We start from the raw sequence: 16,547 nt of genomic DNA, 5'->3' as shown, positions 1-16,547 counted from the left end.
GGAATCTACAAACAAATGTAATTTTTGTTGCCCAAGTTTTGAATTAAAAGAGCTCCTCTATGTACCATAAAGTTGGCCACAGAAGAAGAGTAAGAAGCCTAAAGAGAGAGAGATAGGTCTGGATCATCTTCAGTGTTGACCTAAAATCATCAGGCTTTCAAAATATGAACTCTATACTCAGAGTTCAGGAGTGAACTAGAAGAGGATATGACTGGCTAGGAGACTAGAGAAAATTGAAGGCTTCACCCTGACCCCTCAGATACTTTGAAATTTGCTGCATTAGAATTTTTGGGCTTATGAATTAAAAACACAAATAAGCTTATATTGTTCCAAAAAGGAGAGAAAGAAGATTGAGCTACATTTCTCTGATGCAGTTGTGTATTCCCAGCCTAAGAGGCAAAATTGATATATATTATAAATAAATAAAGACAATCAAGTGGAGCATTCCTAGCCTTTTGTGTCATGGTGAAAAAAAAAAATTAAGTACTTTGAGGAGAAACTGCTGGTCTCAAATGCAAAGAAAAAAAGCTTATAACTGGTCAAGATATGGAGAAGCCTTACAATGTATTTACCAAAATGAAGCACTTCAGTTCAGCATATGAAATGGACCAGTTATAGTTATATTCTTGCCATCATGCTCTAAGTTCTACTGAAACCATCTATTTATATAGTGGTACACACACTGTGGTCTCTGATGACCCCCAGAAGAGGTAAAATACCTGCTACATTACTTTTCACACCTGCTTCAATTATTAAACTGAGCTCTTAACTTCAGGACATAGGTTGCAATTAGCATTCAAGTATCTTCCGACACCTCTTTGTCTCTAGTTTGCCTTGGTATAAAGCAGGAAGGGGTAAATTGCAATAAATCTAAGGGGTGCAAATGAGCAAAGATAGGTCACATTATGCAATATTAAATTTACATACAGTATGCACCTAATCGACTTCCTGTGTTACACTTTTATAAATTGCCTGTTTACAGCCTAGCATACCTGGTTCCCCTTTACACTACTTCAAATTCCACTTCAACTAATACCACTGTAAAACACATATTATTAGACAGTCTCTCCTTAAGACCTCAGAGTCATCTCTCTCAGCTCAGGCACACTTTGTTTTGAGTAATTCAGCAATGTATACAGAATGGCTTCCAGAACCAGGCTAGAAAAGCATACAAAAGATGCAGAACATTTTAGGAAAGAACAATACCCAGCCATTTCTTATATGAATGGCTTAGCTGCATGGTATTTAGGCCAGTCTTGTGCTTTTATACTATTTGTTAACAAGGTTGGTGTTATATCCTCCTTCACAAAGCCTGAAAATTATGTGACAGACACAGAAGACAAGATGCATTGGAATATTCAGAAGACAATGATACATATGTGTAAATGTATTATTGTTAGTACATGTAGCAAAGAACTGTAATAACAAGAAGTCAGTCGGGAAAAAGAATGACAACTTTACAGAAAAGAATTAATCAAATAATTAGTCTCTAATGAAGAATCTGTACTTTTTGGGTAAACTGTTCCTAAATTCTTCACCACTGTGGCAGCTTCATTTAAACTAAAATTAATTTATGATTACACATAAAATCAAACTAGGAGTACCATAGCCCATTTTGATATTAAATTCAATTTTACACCATCCCATATTTACAATATTTTATATATGTTTTGTATTGACAATACATAATTACACTGCAGAATTTGTCACTGGTGAAGCTTAGAAGTTGGGCATCTGAAGAGGATGAAGCTGGGACTTTTGGCACCTACCGTGGCAAGAGAGCGTTTTGGACCATGGCACAACCACATTATATTTGTGTGTATGATTCTGATAAGCATCATCTATAGGTTTTGGAATTATTCCATTGAGACATCATCTGGTTTTGGAATTATTCCATTGAGATGGATAGTGCAGTTCCCAACTCTTAGAACTATTACATTCAAATTCTTTTTCAAAGAAAAAGGCTTTGAACAATAAAAAATAAAAGCTTGGATTCTCAAGTACAATTCTGCAACAATGGTTGGATTCAACTTTCCAAAATCTGAATTCAGTTTATTTCTTCTTTTAGAATGTCAGGGAAGTCCCAATTTTTCAAAAGTAATTTCAGATATTTTACTTTAAGAATATGGATATTTTGATTTGTGACATCAACTGGATACATCACTAATCATATGGATTTCTCAGTCTAAGAGATTAACAATAATTAGGGCTGCCGATTAATTGCATTTAACTCACGCGATTAACTCAAAAAAATTCATCTCAATTAATCAGTTTTAATTACACTGTTAAACAATAGAATACCAATGGCAATTTATTAAATATTTTGGATGTTTTTCTACTTTTTTAATATATTGATTTCAATTACAACAGTATACAAAGTTGACAGTGCTCACTTTATATTATTTTTACTACAAATATTTGCATTGCAAAAATGGCAAACAAAAGATAGTATTTTTCAATTCACCTCATACAAGTACCATAGTGCAATCTCTATCGTGTAAGTGTAATTTACAAATGTAGATTTTTTTTGTTACATAACTGCACTCAAAAACAAAACAATGTAAAACTTTAGAGCCTACAAGTCCACTCAGTCCTACTTCTTGTTCAGCCAATTGCTAAGACAAACAAGTTTGTTTACATTTACAGGAGATAATGCTGTCCGCTTCTTATTTACAATGTCACCTGAAATTGAGAACAGGTGTTTGCATGGCACTTTTATAACCGGCATGCAATGTGTTTACATGCCAGTTATGCTAAGCTTTCGTATGCCCCTTCATGCTTCAGCCACCATTCCAGAGGACATGCTGATGATGCTCATTAAAAAAAATGCATTAATTAAATTTGTGACTGAACTCCTTGGAGGAGAATTATATATTTCTTACTCTGTTTTACCTTCATTCTGCCATATATTTCATGTTATAGCAGTCTCGGGATGATGACCCAGTATATGTTGTTCATTTTCAGAACACTTTCACTGCAGATTTGATAAAACACAAAGAAGGTACCAACGTGAGATTTCTAAAGATAGCTATATCACTTGACCCAAGGTTAAGAATCTGAAGTGCCTTCCAAAATCTGAGAGGGATGAGGTACAGAGTATGCTTTCAGAAGTCTTAAAGGAGCAACACTCTGATGCAGAAACTATAGAAACTGAACCACCAAAAAAGAGAGAGAACCTTTCTTCTGGTGGCATCTGACTCAGATGATGAAAGTGAACTTGCGTCGATCCACACTGCTTTGTTATCGAGCAGAACCCATCATCAACATTGATGCATGCCCTCTGAAACGGTGGTTGAAGCATGAAGGGACATACGAATCTTTAGTGCATCTGGCACATAAATATCTTGCAACGTCGGCTACAACAATGCCATGCGAACGCCTGTTCTCGCTTTCAGGTGATATTGTAAACTCAAAGCGGGCAGCATTATCCCCTGCAAATGTAAACCAACTTGTTTATCTGAGCGATTGGCTGAACAAGAAGTAGGACTGAGTGGACTTGTAGGCTCTAAATTTTACATTGTTTTATTTTTGAATGCAGGTTTTTTTGTACATAATTCTACATTTGTAAGTTCAACTTTCATGATAAAGAGATTGCACTACAGTATTTGTATTAGATGAACTGAAAAATACTATTTCTTTTGTTTTTTACAGTGCAAATATTTGTAATAAAAATATAAAGTGAACACTGTACACTTTGTATTCTGTGTTGTAACTGAAATCAATATATTTGAAAATGTAGAAAATACCCAAAACTATTTAAATAAATGGTATTCTATTATTGTTTAATCATGCGATTAATCGCAATTAATTTTTTTAATCGCTGGACAGCCCTAACAATAATATGACTACAGAGGGAGCATTTACATTATAACCCATTATTTTCAAGTACTTACACATCTCCCAAAAAGCTTCCCTTTCGACTGAGATTTAAGATTGCCTTGCAAAACTGTTTGGCTTTTTTCTGAAGATGTCTTTCATGGTTAAGTTTTCAGACACTGAGATTTGACAATTTACTTTTTTAAAAAAAGTCTAACTTGCCATGTCTACACTGGGGGATAGGTCAAAACTACAGCGCTCGGGGTACAAAAGTTTTCACAGTCATGAGCCACGTAGCTAGGTCGATCTATTTTTTAAATGCAGACAGTCCTTAGCCTTTGTCTAGTTAAGAAAGTTACACCAACTCTAAACGTAAGATTTTAAACCAATTTAGTTAAACTAGTGCAAACCTGTGTGGACACTTATTTTGATTTAAAACCAGGCTTCGCTTGGGGTTTAACTTTATTAATGCCAAACTAAAATAAACCACACAAACCGAATTAAAAAAGTGTCCACACAGAGGTGTGTATCAATTTAAACTGTTCAAAAGCCAATATAAATTAAACTAGTGTAGCTTTCTCATGAAGACATGACATTAGACATATCTTTCTTCAGCTTTATTAAAAGACTTAAAAAAAAATTAGAGCACATGTACACACTAACAGCTGTATTGATTACAATTACATACTGAAATACATGCATGGGGCATGGTTATTTTGATGTCACCAATACATATAAATCAGAGTCAGATTTACTCCACTTTTATGTACCACTTCAAGTTCGCCATTTCCCTTATAGTCAGTTTACAGCTGTTTTCTCTCACATAGCAACAGAAAGGAATATTTTAAAAAAGAAAGAAAATGTGCTCGTAAAAACCACAACAAATTGTCAGAAGGACTCAGAAGCTGAAGTAATACCTGAAACTACTTTTAATTTTTTAATTGGCTAGATTTCAAGTTGACGAGGTCTAAATTTAAACCTAACACTTAAAGAGTCATACTATTCATACTTTTGGTTCCCACAAAGAAGCAGGACTTTATTTCATGAGTAATGCATCCTTTCACAACTCATGCAAACCCTTTCACTTAGTCCCTGAATCAAAATCCCACCAGCAAGGCCATTCTGGGTGAGCCCAACCAAAGCAGGGGCAGAACTCCACTCCTGCTCAAAGCATGTTCCATGGCTTTCTAGTGCTCAAGGGTATGCAGGAGACCCTACCGCTCAGCAGCAGTTTCCAGATGAGAAAGACTGATTTAGCAGCCCCTTCCCATTTTCTACTCTCTGACTGAGGAGATGGTTGTATTTAAAACTAAAGAATAAACAATACAATTGATATGGCACCAATTATTCAAGTATTAATAACGAAAGAGCATTCATATAAATCTAATATGCCCAGATCAGAAAGCTTTGACTTGAAGCATCAAGATAATTGGTGTGTTGACAAACACACACTTATAACTGCTCCACACAGAAGCTGTATAAGAATTCTGCAGCCATGTATTATAAATTTCTTAAATTCTTTTAACAAAATGACAAGAGATGGCTGCATGGTATAGTCACTATGCCAATAGATTTTCTAAATTTAAGCTATACACAGCCACAAGTTCTAATGAACTTTTGAAAACCCCTAGAAAATAAGTCCTCAATCTAAGAATGACATTTTGTAATATAGAAGCTCGATCCTCACAACCCTCAGTATGAATAATGTATGAGAGGAACCCGGGATTGTCATTGGAGAGGTAGACTTATGGTTTATTGGTGTAGCACAGAAAAACAAATGTTGTTAAAATTAGTGCAACCCCTTATTGTGTATACAATTCTACTGGTAAGAAGGAATTTTTACCAGTATATGTTTCACCATTCCCCACCTTGACATCCAGTTCAGATCTAGGAACAAAGGGGCACTCTCTACCACTTAATCCTTGTCATTTTTGCTGAGATCATCAAAGCTGTCCATTAGTACCAACTTTGATGAACAAACATATACTTCACAAAATTCACCAAACAGGAATGGAACAGAGATCGAACTCATTTTACAGTGATCAATTAGCAAGCAGCCAACAATTTTGGTTACTGCTTCCTTGGGCTGGATTCAACCCATAAACCTAGATATTAGATAACATGTAACTCAATACTAACAAATGCATGGATTTGGGACGTCAGAAATCTTCATTGCAACAACAGGAAAATTGAATATTTATTTGAAGAGGGCATTCAAAGGTTTTTCAAGCCCACAACTGACTTTACAAGGTCCTTTAGAATTTTTCCTCCCAATTGCTTTTCCCACGAACATCCACAACATACCTTTCAAGATTCATGGACCCCACACATGCCTATCTCATCCAGTGCACTAAATGCCCCAACAACAACTGTGTCAGTGATACAAGACTTTCACTAAGTTCTCGAATGAACTCCCTCCAAAAAATGATAAAAGAAAAAAAAAACAACAACTATCACCTGTGGGTGAACACTTCACAAAGCAATCACTCTATATCTGACCTATCAATCCTCATCCTCAAAGGAAACCTGCACAACACTTTCAAAAGATGAGCCTAGGAGCTTAAATTCATTACTCTGATAGACACTAAAAATTGTGGACTGAAAAAAAGACACTGGATTTATGGCTTATTACAACAATCTGTAACCCACTAACCCTCTCTTTTTGTCCTATGACTACAGAGGTGTTAACGGGCCACTCTGCCCTAGATGGTCCCTTGTAAAATATGCTGACTACTTAGGCTGCTAAACAATGTTTGGCACACCTTGCATTTTGCTGTGATGCTGGGAGTGCCTTTTCCAGACCTGAAGAGTAGCTTGAATGCTTGTCTCTCTCACCAATAGAAGTTGGTCCAAGAAAAGATACTACCACACCCACTTGTCCCTCTAATATCCTGGGACCAACACGGCTACAATTACACTGCATATATCTGGGTCACCGTGCCCATTCTTATCCCTTATTCTTTTATTTTATAAACCCACAATAAGCACCCATTAGGTCTGTGTGCACTTTTCTAGTTAATTATTGTGTATTTTAATTGTAAAACAAATACAATAGACTACATTATTCAATTATTCACCTGCTAATCAAAAGCCAAGCTGTACCTTATATCCCATATACTGCCACTTCTAAATGTATTAGAAGAGATGGCCTTTGCAGCAGGTCCTGAAAGTTAACAAAGGTGGGCTCCGGTGGGCAGGAAAGAAACAAATTCCAGTGGGAGGGACCTTCATGGAGAAGGCCTTCTCAGAAGCCCCCTCTTGTTTAAACTGAGTGTATTCCAGCTAACCACAAATGCAGTAGCGCCACACAAGGAGAAGCAATCTCTCAGCTAACCAGGTCCAAAACCAATTTGAAAGTTATAAAGAACCAACAACCTGAATTCCAATCAGAAGTCAAGGGAAGGAACTCTACTTCCACCAGAGACAGTTACTGCCATGCCTTAAATTGACCAAACATGATCTCGAGACCAATAGGAGCTGCTTCCAGCATCCGCTAGCCCAGAAAGCTCTCAACTAATTTTAGTTTCTCTCCTCCAAAACCTTCCCCTTAACTTTCCTTGCCAATAGGAACAGCCAGGCCAGGTAAAATGTAAGTAATGAATTATAATCCTCCTTCAATTACCTGCCAAGACCTCAGTTCAGGGTTTTGTGTTATATCACCACCTTTTACAGAGGCCAGGAGACACATAAAAGAGCACAGGGAACAAAAGGATGTTCCCTGTCCTGTTTAGGAAAAGGACCTCGTCACGCTGTACAAAAAAAACCAACCCAAGCCCATAATTCAGTATTCAGATCTTAGCAGGTGAAGAGTTTTGCAGCTCCAAGAAGAGGAGAGATTACTTGTTTGTATTTGGTGACAGTTCCCACAGAATCTTTCAAACAATGTAATTCATACATAACCCAGTCAGACTAATTATGTACTAAAAAGGACGTAGGGGTTACAGTGGACGAGAAGCTGGATATGAGTCAACAGTGTGCCCTTGTTGCCAAGAAGGCCAATGGCATTTTGGGATGTATAAGTAGGGGCATTGCCAGCAGATTGAGGGACGAGATCGTTCCCCTCTATTCGACATTGGTGAGGCCTCATCTGGAGTACTGTGTCCAGTTTTGGGCCCCACACTACAAGAAGTTTGTGGAAAAATTGGAAAGAGTCCAGCAGAGGGCAACAAAAATGATTAGGAGACTGGAACACATGAGTTATGAGGAGACGCTGAGGGAACTGGGATTGTTTAGTCTGCGGAAGAGAAGAACGAGGGGGGATTTGATAGCTGCTTTCAACTACCTGAAAGGGGGTTCAAAAGAGGATGGATCTAGACTGTTCTCAGTGGTAGCAGATGACAGAACAAGGAGTAATAGTCTCAAGTTGCAGTGGGGGAGGTTTAGGCTGGATATTAGGAAAAACTTTTTCACTAGGAGGGTGGTGAAATACTGGAATGCGTTACCTAGGTAGGTGGGGGAATCTCTTTCCTTAGAAGTTTTTAAGGTCAGGCTTGATAAAGCCCTGGCTGGGATGATTTAGTTGAGGATTGGTCCTGCTTTGAGCAGGGGGTTGAACTAGATGACCTCCTGAGGTCCCTTCCAACCCCGATATTCTTTGATTCTATGAAAATAAAACCTGGATTTTCTTCCAGATTTAGGGCCTGTACACAGCATCTTCAACATGAAGGTTTATTCCCAATTAATAATGTGCTGCTCTGGAGGCATGAGGAGTCCCTAGAAACAGGTGCTCTCCTCAGCTCCTACCTAGTAAGCATTCTCACTTTTCAATACATTGCCAAGCTTAGTCAAAGAGAATCTTTTTTTAAATATTTGTTTTTAACAGATATGAAAAGAGGCAGTTTTAAAGATTAGTTGATTGCTACACTATATATTATTTTGAGTTACCCAAGTTTCAGATAAAAGTGCTATGCCACAGAACTTTTCATAGTTTGAGGAGATGATCTAAATAGAGCTAGGCACAAACTAGATTTTCTATTTCCAGGAAAATTCGCAATTTTGAGGGTTTTTTTCATTCCAAAATGGAAAGAAAATAAAAAAACATAATATTTCCTGTAAAATAATTTTAAAAAAATTGTTTTGGGTCATTCATTTTTATTTCACATTTTTATATTATATAATAAAAAAACAAAAAAGTCAATCTGAAAGGGAAAATCATTCTATTCCAAAGAGGTCGAAATGGAACGTTTCAACCTCACCAAAATACTTTTTCAATTTTTCTTTCAAAATGAACTTTCATACACCGAGACATGTTTCCAAAAAATGTTTCCGTTTCAACAAATCAGCATTTTCCGACAGAAAAACATTCAGTCAGAAAATTTCTGACCTGCTCTACTCACAACTATGGGACCAGTTTGGATGTTGCTATGCAAGAGGTGCACCTTTTTTCAGTTTACTTATATTGCTTGGAAAAGAAATCAAGATTAGCCACAGAAATTGTACCAGCTTCCTATAAAACACCACACACCAAATTGTTTGTAGAACAGCGGCACAGACAGCAGCGATGAGATAGCAGAATATGGTCCTTTGACTGGAGCTTGAGCATCATTTTCTGGGCTCAATTTATGATTTATAGAATATTGCACTCCCCTGTGAGCCACTGGACCTGACCCAAACACACACCCATCCCCTCCCCACCACTTACACTGCTGTGAAATGGAATTTGAAGTTATTGTGGCTTTTTTTTTTTTTTTTGAGCATCAAGGATGTCACCACACTTCTAAAAACAGTGGGTGTTAGTTGCTTCTGAAACAAGCAAATACACGCTGGTTTTACATAAGTTTAGTTTCTTAAAAACATGACCATCTGCATGAAAACTATACGGATCCCTCTAAATACTAGTCAACTACAAAGACGATGTCATTTCCTAAACTACTTCCCACATCCTTTTAAATGTTTTGGTGAATAGTATGAAATATACTGTATCAATACCTAAGTACAGTGTGGCCATTCTGAGAGGTACTTATAGTCACCGATCATCTAAGCAAAATTTCAACCCAGGGATCCAAAATTGAAAGTTTACAGGATTAATGCAATTTAGCTACTTTTTCAGCAATTTAGGATGACTGACAGCTTTACTTTATTATTAGTGGAGCTACAATTATGTTCAGCATATGTAAACTTAATTTAGGAATTAGAATAATGTATATTTAAATTTCTCCATGGAAAAAACAAGAAAATCTACCAAAAAGTATATTGACCAATTATAATAATTCTTTGTTTGTATATTAATACCATGTGACACTGAGGTCATAGGTCAAATTTGAAACCTTACTGCAGAACTAGAAAAAAGTTACAAGGTAGCTGGTATGGCACAATATTCAACTGCTAATAAGCTAAGGAGGAGTCCAGATCTAACTATTCACACAAGGAATGCTCCTTTTTAAAATGTATGCAAATAGACCATAATTGTTTTGGATTTTATTTTAAATAGATTTTTAAGGAATTCTTGAGCTGGCATGTAAATTCTCCCCTTTCTGGTAAATGCTGCAAGTCAATGCAACAGAATTAGCCACAAACCTATTCACTTGTTCTTTTGCACAAACTTCTCACTAGGATTGTCAAATCATCGCTTGTATTCCTTCATAATGGGCGTGATATCTTGGTGACATCTCCTCTACATAATTAAACCACCAGTTAGAGACTGCCTCAAGAGAAGCCATGCCAGGTTTTATTTAAAGCCCAGTGCATGCTGGGTAAAGACTTCAGGAGTTTAGTCAGTGCTGTGTGAATATTCCTAGTGCAGACACGATCAGTAAAGTTTAGTTTACATACCTCAATACCAAACCTTGGTGCCTTCATTTAAATAACTCTCATTCATTTAAATTACCCGTGACATAGAAGATTATGCAAAAAGAAAAGGAGTACTTGTGGCACCTTAGAGACTAACAAATTTATTAGAGCATAAGCTTTCGTGAGCTACAGCTCACTTCATCAGAAAATGCATCCGATGAAGTGAGCTGTAGCTCACGAAAGCTTATGCTCTAATAAATTTGTTAGTCTCTAAGGTGCCACAAGTACTCCTTTTCTTTTTGCGAATACAGACTAACACGGCTGCTACTCTGAAAAAAAAAATAGAAGATTATGTAATAAAAAATACAAAACAGTTAAAAAGTTTGAGAGATGTGCAACACTTATTCTCCAATAGAATAATTTTGCTACAAAAGTAAGAGCACTCTGGTAAAGTGACCAGTTTCAGAAGGAAATGATGGCTTATAGCTGCATTAATTTTCACATTGACAGAATCCAAGTCAAAAAATGTAATGATGTGTTTATACATATAGTCCTCTGGCTCTTCACAAATCCAGTGGTTTAGAATCATTTGTCAGCCATACTGACATTTCATTCTCTCAGTTAGCCAAAACCCTGATCTGAAGACATGCTGCAAGAATCAACTGCTTTCCCAGGGTTTTGTGGGACAAGGAGGAAATAACTGAGATGGAGGGTAAGATAAGACTGACTGTTCAGGCATCAGGCTTAAGCATGTGGTTTTAAATTAAGCAATGTACCTGAAGTATTGGATATGCATAATTACATCATAACAAGCTTAAAGTAAAAGGTTACAGTGGACAGGTGGTAGCAACAATGTTTTGAAATACAGAACACAAAGGATAACTATCTCAAAATTTGCTTGCCAAAATAATGGAAGTCAAAAGGCATAATAGAGTAGAGATACCTGGTTCATGGGTGTGTCAAACTACAGTAAATTTGCTGAACTAGTCAAAGTCCCACGACTGATGCTGGCTCCCCCAGCAAAAGAAAAACATCACATCCCTTTGAAGCAACAAGCAGCCATAATGGTTGTGCTTACAACTGAATCTGACTGCAGTAATTGTCACACTTTATATCAATGCCATAATGATATTCCTAAGGTTTTTTTTATTTCCTAAACTTAAAGATTCAAGTAACATCAAAAGTAGTAGATACTCCAATATGCACATTCAAGAGATATCACTAACTTTCCAGTACAGCAAAAAAAACTGAAGCCTTTTTTTTCTCCACACAACGCACAGTCAACCTGTGGAACTCCTTGCCCAAGGATGTTGTGAAGGCCAAGACTATTACAGGGTATAAAAAAGATACATTCATGGAGGTCCATCAATGGCTATTACCCAGGATGGGCAGGGATGGAGTCCCTAGCCTCTGTTTGTTAGAAGCTGGGAATGGGCAACAGGGGATGGATCACTTGATATAACCTGTTCTGTTCATTCCCCCTGGGGCACCTGGCATTGGCCACTGTCGGAAGACAGGATACTGAGCTAGATGGACCTTTGGTTTGACCCAGTATGGTCGTTCTTATGTTCTAGGGACATACCATCACATTATCTTTCAGTATATTAATACAATTCTAAAAAGTTTAAAAATCTCTCTCACTCAGGTAAACTGAATGTGATTTCTGCTTGAAGTGTCCACATATGGCTGGTGAGAAGTGTTTGACTGACACTTGTACTGAAACGGTCTGCACAGCACAGGCAGCAGCATCATAATTTCCTCTCACACATCTCTGCAAAAATGCTGCAACTGTGAATAGGACCACACCTCCAATGAACAGGGAGTTCAGGTTCCATGGCCAAATCACTTCTAGGATCTGATGAGATTAAGATGCCAGTTACTGCTACCTGTAAGTGGCAGTCTTTGTTCAGCAGGAACTGAACACAGACTTACAGCTGGCCAAACTAAAAGTTGGTATTTTATTATTCATCGACTGCAATAAGCAAGACTAGTCATCAATTGCTTCTTTTCTGAAGATAAGAATTTGAGAAGCAACTTAAGACACAAAATTATTTAAGTAACTTAAAAAGTAAGCCTTTTAGCATACCGTTAAAATACCAGCCATGCTACAATACAGTTTTTCTTGCCACCAACTGGCAACTCAGCAACAAGTATGGGGTCTATATGTATGAAACCTCAAAAGATAACATTTTAAATGTACACAATTTTAAATTTGAGATTTAAACTCAAATAAGCACATACATTTAAAATTCTACCAGTTCTTATAAAGTGTACTATTATTTTAGAAGTAGACACTTAAATACCACATACGTGTGGATGCATACAGTGACAATACACACACGTGCCCTAAGGTATCTCTTTAATTTAGGTACTTTTTCCTCAAAACTTGGGAACTTCTAAATTTTATTCTGAAAAATGGATGGTACATCTGGATTTTTGGCATCAAAATATTTCTCAGCATGAGCCTATGAAGTCAGCAAACAAATTCTTCTCTGGACCAAACAGGAGAAGGTAGGTAACTATGAAAAGCTCCCATATAACTAAATAGACATGTAACAGTTAAGAAAATGCAGAATAGTAACTTTCAGTGCTTGGGTCTAACTTAGTACAAGAGTTCATCTTTAAACAAGAACTATTTGAAAGTCATCAAACTGATCAAAGTACTATCCCTACAGGTGAACTAAAATCCACTTTCCAAAAGATGATCTCTCTTTGGCAGCTACATTATATTTAAATTGCCTTGCAATTTCTTTTTAAAAACTACTGCATTTAGAATCCTTAGGATATGAAAGAGGTGCCTTTTAAAAATAATTCTCTTCCTTTAGAAGTTTTGAAAGCCACATAATGGCATCCCCATTGCATGTGTCCATTAAGTAGGCAAATAATTAAAACAAATGACATGTTCTAGCAACCTGAACTTCTTTTTCTCCTTCTCAAAAGTTGTCTATAAGTTGTTCAAGAACACAGAGCTATTTTATTAAGTACAATAAATTCACACAAGCTATCTGTTTTTCTCCTCATACCAAAAACCTAGGCAACAAACACTCTTGCAATCTGTGGCCCAATTCAACAAGTTAATTTAAATTTATGCCTGGGCTTAAATGCCTCCCTGAATCAGGACCTTTAAAAAAAGGTCAAACCTAAATTCTACTGGAATGAAAGTGACCCTAAATAAAAAGTGGTGCAAAATTAGAAAAACCATAATTTTTGAGTTAAGCTTCAAAAACTCCTATAATAAAGCAAATTATGGGAAAAAAGGAGTGCAGAGTTTAAAAACTTGAAAGAAGCCCAGATTTTTGTTACTGATGTAAAAAGAATACATTTTATAATTAAAATAGATAAACTGTAAATCCAAATAATCAAAATGAGCCTGAAACCCCTAATTAATAAACCAAGTTTTAAAGTTTGCCACATTTTAAAATAAATGCAGTGTTTAAATGCAAGTGTTCTGAAGACTTAAACCTACTTCACCTTTGATTTCCATTTTTACCACTTTCAGTTCAATGTTTGGATGTGGGTTTTTTGTTTTTTTAAACACTCCAGTAATTAAAACTGGGTTTAAACCTGTGCAATGAAGCCCTGTGAATTTTTCCCAAAACTGCAACAATGCAATCTCCATTTTGAACAATGCACCTCCTTTTCCTTCTAGTAAAGCTAGTTTTGTTCTGTGGCCACTAGACACTGTATACATATCTGCAAGGCTCACAGAGTTTAATTTCTGGAGGACACTTCATGTTGCATGCACTTCCTTTCCTTGTGTCTGCAAGAAGAACTTGATGTTACAGTCATCCTTGTCTATATGTATTTGCAAGAACCCTTTTAGTATGAATGCATATTTTTCCTTAATAAAAATACCACTGGATGCTCCATACAATTCCTTCGCCACTGTTTGTGAACACTTTCTGGTGTAGCATGCGTCTATGTAGTTGCAAATCCTCTCTCTCTCGCTGTCTGATAGCATCCCTACGGTGCACATATTATTCCTCCTTCCATGTGAGAGTTTATGAGCACCTTCTGATTCTCAACGCATCTGTGTGGTTGCCAGCACCACTTGATTTGCATGCCTGTCTCCCACTGTGTCAACTTGCAGGCATCCCTTACTATTGCTTGCCTTCCCCCTCCCCTGTGCATGTGAGTTTGCAAACCTAGAGGGAGCATGTGGGGTGCCCTCTCCTCCTTTTACAGTGCATCCCATTGACTGTATACCTGGGGTGCTGCTGTAGGTGCTGTGGCTCCTGAAGCTGCTCTCAGTGCAATAGCTGGCATCATCTTCATCCTCCATCTCCTCGGGGTAATCGGAGTCGTCCTCCTCCTCCTCCATGATCTCCTCCTCCTCCTGCTCCTCGGAGTCCTGGTTATCCTCGGGGTCCCCCTCCTCTTCCTCTTCGGACACCACGCTCTCCTCCTCCTCTTCACTCTCATGATCATCGTACACCACTTTGCTGATGCTCCTCCTGGTCGAGGCAGCCCTGCCTTGGCTGCTGCAGCTGCCTCCAGCGCCTCCTCCCCCTGCTCCTGCTCCTCCAGCCCCAGCCCTGCCCCTGCCCCTACTGCTGCTGCCTCCCCCACCAGGGGTGCTGCTGCTGCTGCTGCCGCTGCCTCCCTTCCTCTTGCTGCCCCCTCTGGGGGAGGCGGTGGAGGAGGAAGAGGCCTGGGCAGCCCCGGCCCCCCTCGGCCTGGGCCCCACCGCCTCCACCTGGGCCGAGGCCGCCCACCTGCCCCGACTGCTGCCCCGCTGCCGGGACCTCAGCCCCCCAATGGGGCCCGGTGGGGCGGGCGGAGCCGGGGAGCTCGCCTGAGCGGTGGCCGCCGCAGGCTGCTGCTGCTTGGGCGGCCTGCCTCGCCGGCCCCGCATCTCTGGGCGCTGGCCGAGGGGGGAAGGGAGGGGCGGGGAAGGCTGGGGAGGGCGCTCGGAGTCCGGACAGGCAGCTGCGGGGAAGCTCCCTCCCCTGCGAGGGTTCCGGGCCGGGGAGGGGGGCCGCCGAACTGCGAGGGCCGGGGGATCAATCCGAATTGCCGGCGTCCCGCTCCGGATCGCTACCGGCCGCCATCTTGTTTCTTCGTCTCTGCCTCGGCTCGCTCCGCTCTGACTGGGGGAAGCGGCGGCAGCAGCAGGCCCTGAGCGCCTCACGTGACCTGCCAGGCCGCCGAGCTCCGCCAGGTGGCGCTGCGGCGCCGGCAGCTCTTCGGCTGGAGAGCCATGTTAGCGCCCCAGCGCCGGGCAGCGCTCCCAGCCCCCGAGCCCCCCTGCGCCGCATCCCTCAGCGCGGAGTGGGGCGCGAGGCTCCCCTCGACCCCCGCCAGGTTCCCTGGGCCCTACGGCTGCGGCCACCCCAGGGCTCTCCCCACACCACAGCTACAGCGAGGACAGAGCTGCCCCCACCCAGGGCTCTCTGCGCCCTGTGGCTTTTCTAGCCTCTGCACCTGCCGCAGGGCTCGCCTCACCCTCCTCACAGCTTCAGCTCTTCACATAGTCCAACCCCAGGGCTCCCTCCACTCTATACCTGTGTCCAAAACACGGCATCCCTCCCCCCCCTGCCAGCTTCAGTCCCCACTGTCTGCTATTTCGCCCCTGCTCCAGAGACTAGGCACAGGGCTCTTCCCCCTCTCTAGTGCTGCACAGGCCAGTCATGGCAATCCCACCCAAACCACACACCCTCAGTAGGGATTCTCCCAGCTGCACCAGGCAGAGGGCAGGGCTGTCCTCAGTGTTATCCTCCTGTAGCAGCTGGCAGCTCTACTGCACCCCACCTGCCTCCAAAACAGCCCAGTACCAGGCAGGTAACAGGTCTTGCTCGATTCTATCTTCAGTCTTCTTCCCTGTTGTGTGCGTAGCTAAGAACCCTCCTAGACCCCACAATGTCTAACCACAGCCAACACCAAGCAAGCAACAGTGCCAGACCACTAGGGTGCCCAGATAGCAAGTGTGAAAAATAGGGACGGGGTGGGGGTAATAGGCGCCTATATAAGACAAAGCCCCAAATATTGGGACTGTCCCTATA

General features: G+C 40.1%; 1 protein-coding gene across 18 annotated transcripts in view; it reads right to left on the bottom strand.

Moving 5' to 3' along the window:
• The window catches only part of BPTF (bromodomain PHD finger transcription factor), a 92,809-nt gene extending 77,183 nt beyond the window's left edge, over positions 1-15,626 (bottom strand). For 13 of the 18 annotated variants that reach the window (XM_038371328.2, XM_043497611.1, XM_043497612.1 and 10 more), the window contains exon 1: positions 14,752-15,626. In XM_038371328.2, the coding sequence (XP_038227256.1) occupies positions 14,752-15,400 (649 nt within the window). In that variant the 5' untranslated portion in view covers positions 15,401-15,626. The remainder of the gene's footprint in view (positions 1-14,751) is intronic. The other 5 variants (XM_038371331.2, XM_043497609.1, XM_038371332.2 and 2 more) reach the window with 1 other exon arrangement.
• Positions 15,627-16,547: the final 921 nt, after the last annotated feature.

This window comes from Dermochelys coriacea, chromosome 14, assembly GCF_009764565.3.
Source record: "Dermochelys coriacea isolate rDerCor1 chromosome 14, rDerCor1.pri.v4, whole genome shotgun sequence".
In the NCBI taxonomy this organism is placed as follows: Eukaryota; Metazoa; Chordata; order Testudines; family Dermochelyidae; genus Dermochelys; species Dermochelys coriacea.
The sequence above is the reverse complement of the archived record's forward strand: the minus strand, read 5'-3'. Positions and strand labels throughout refer to the sequence as shown.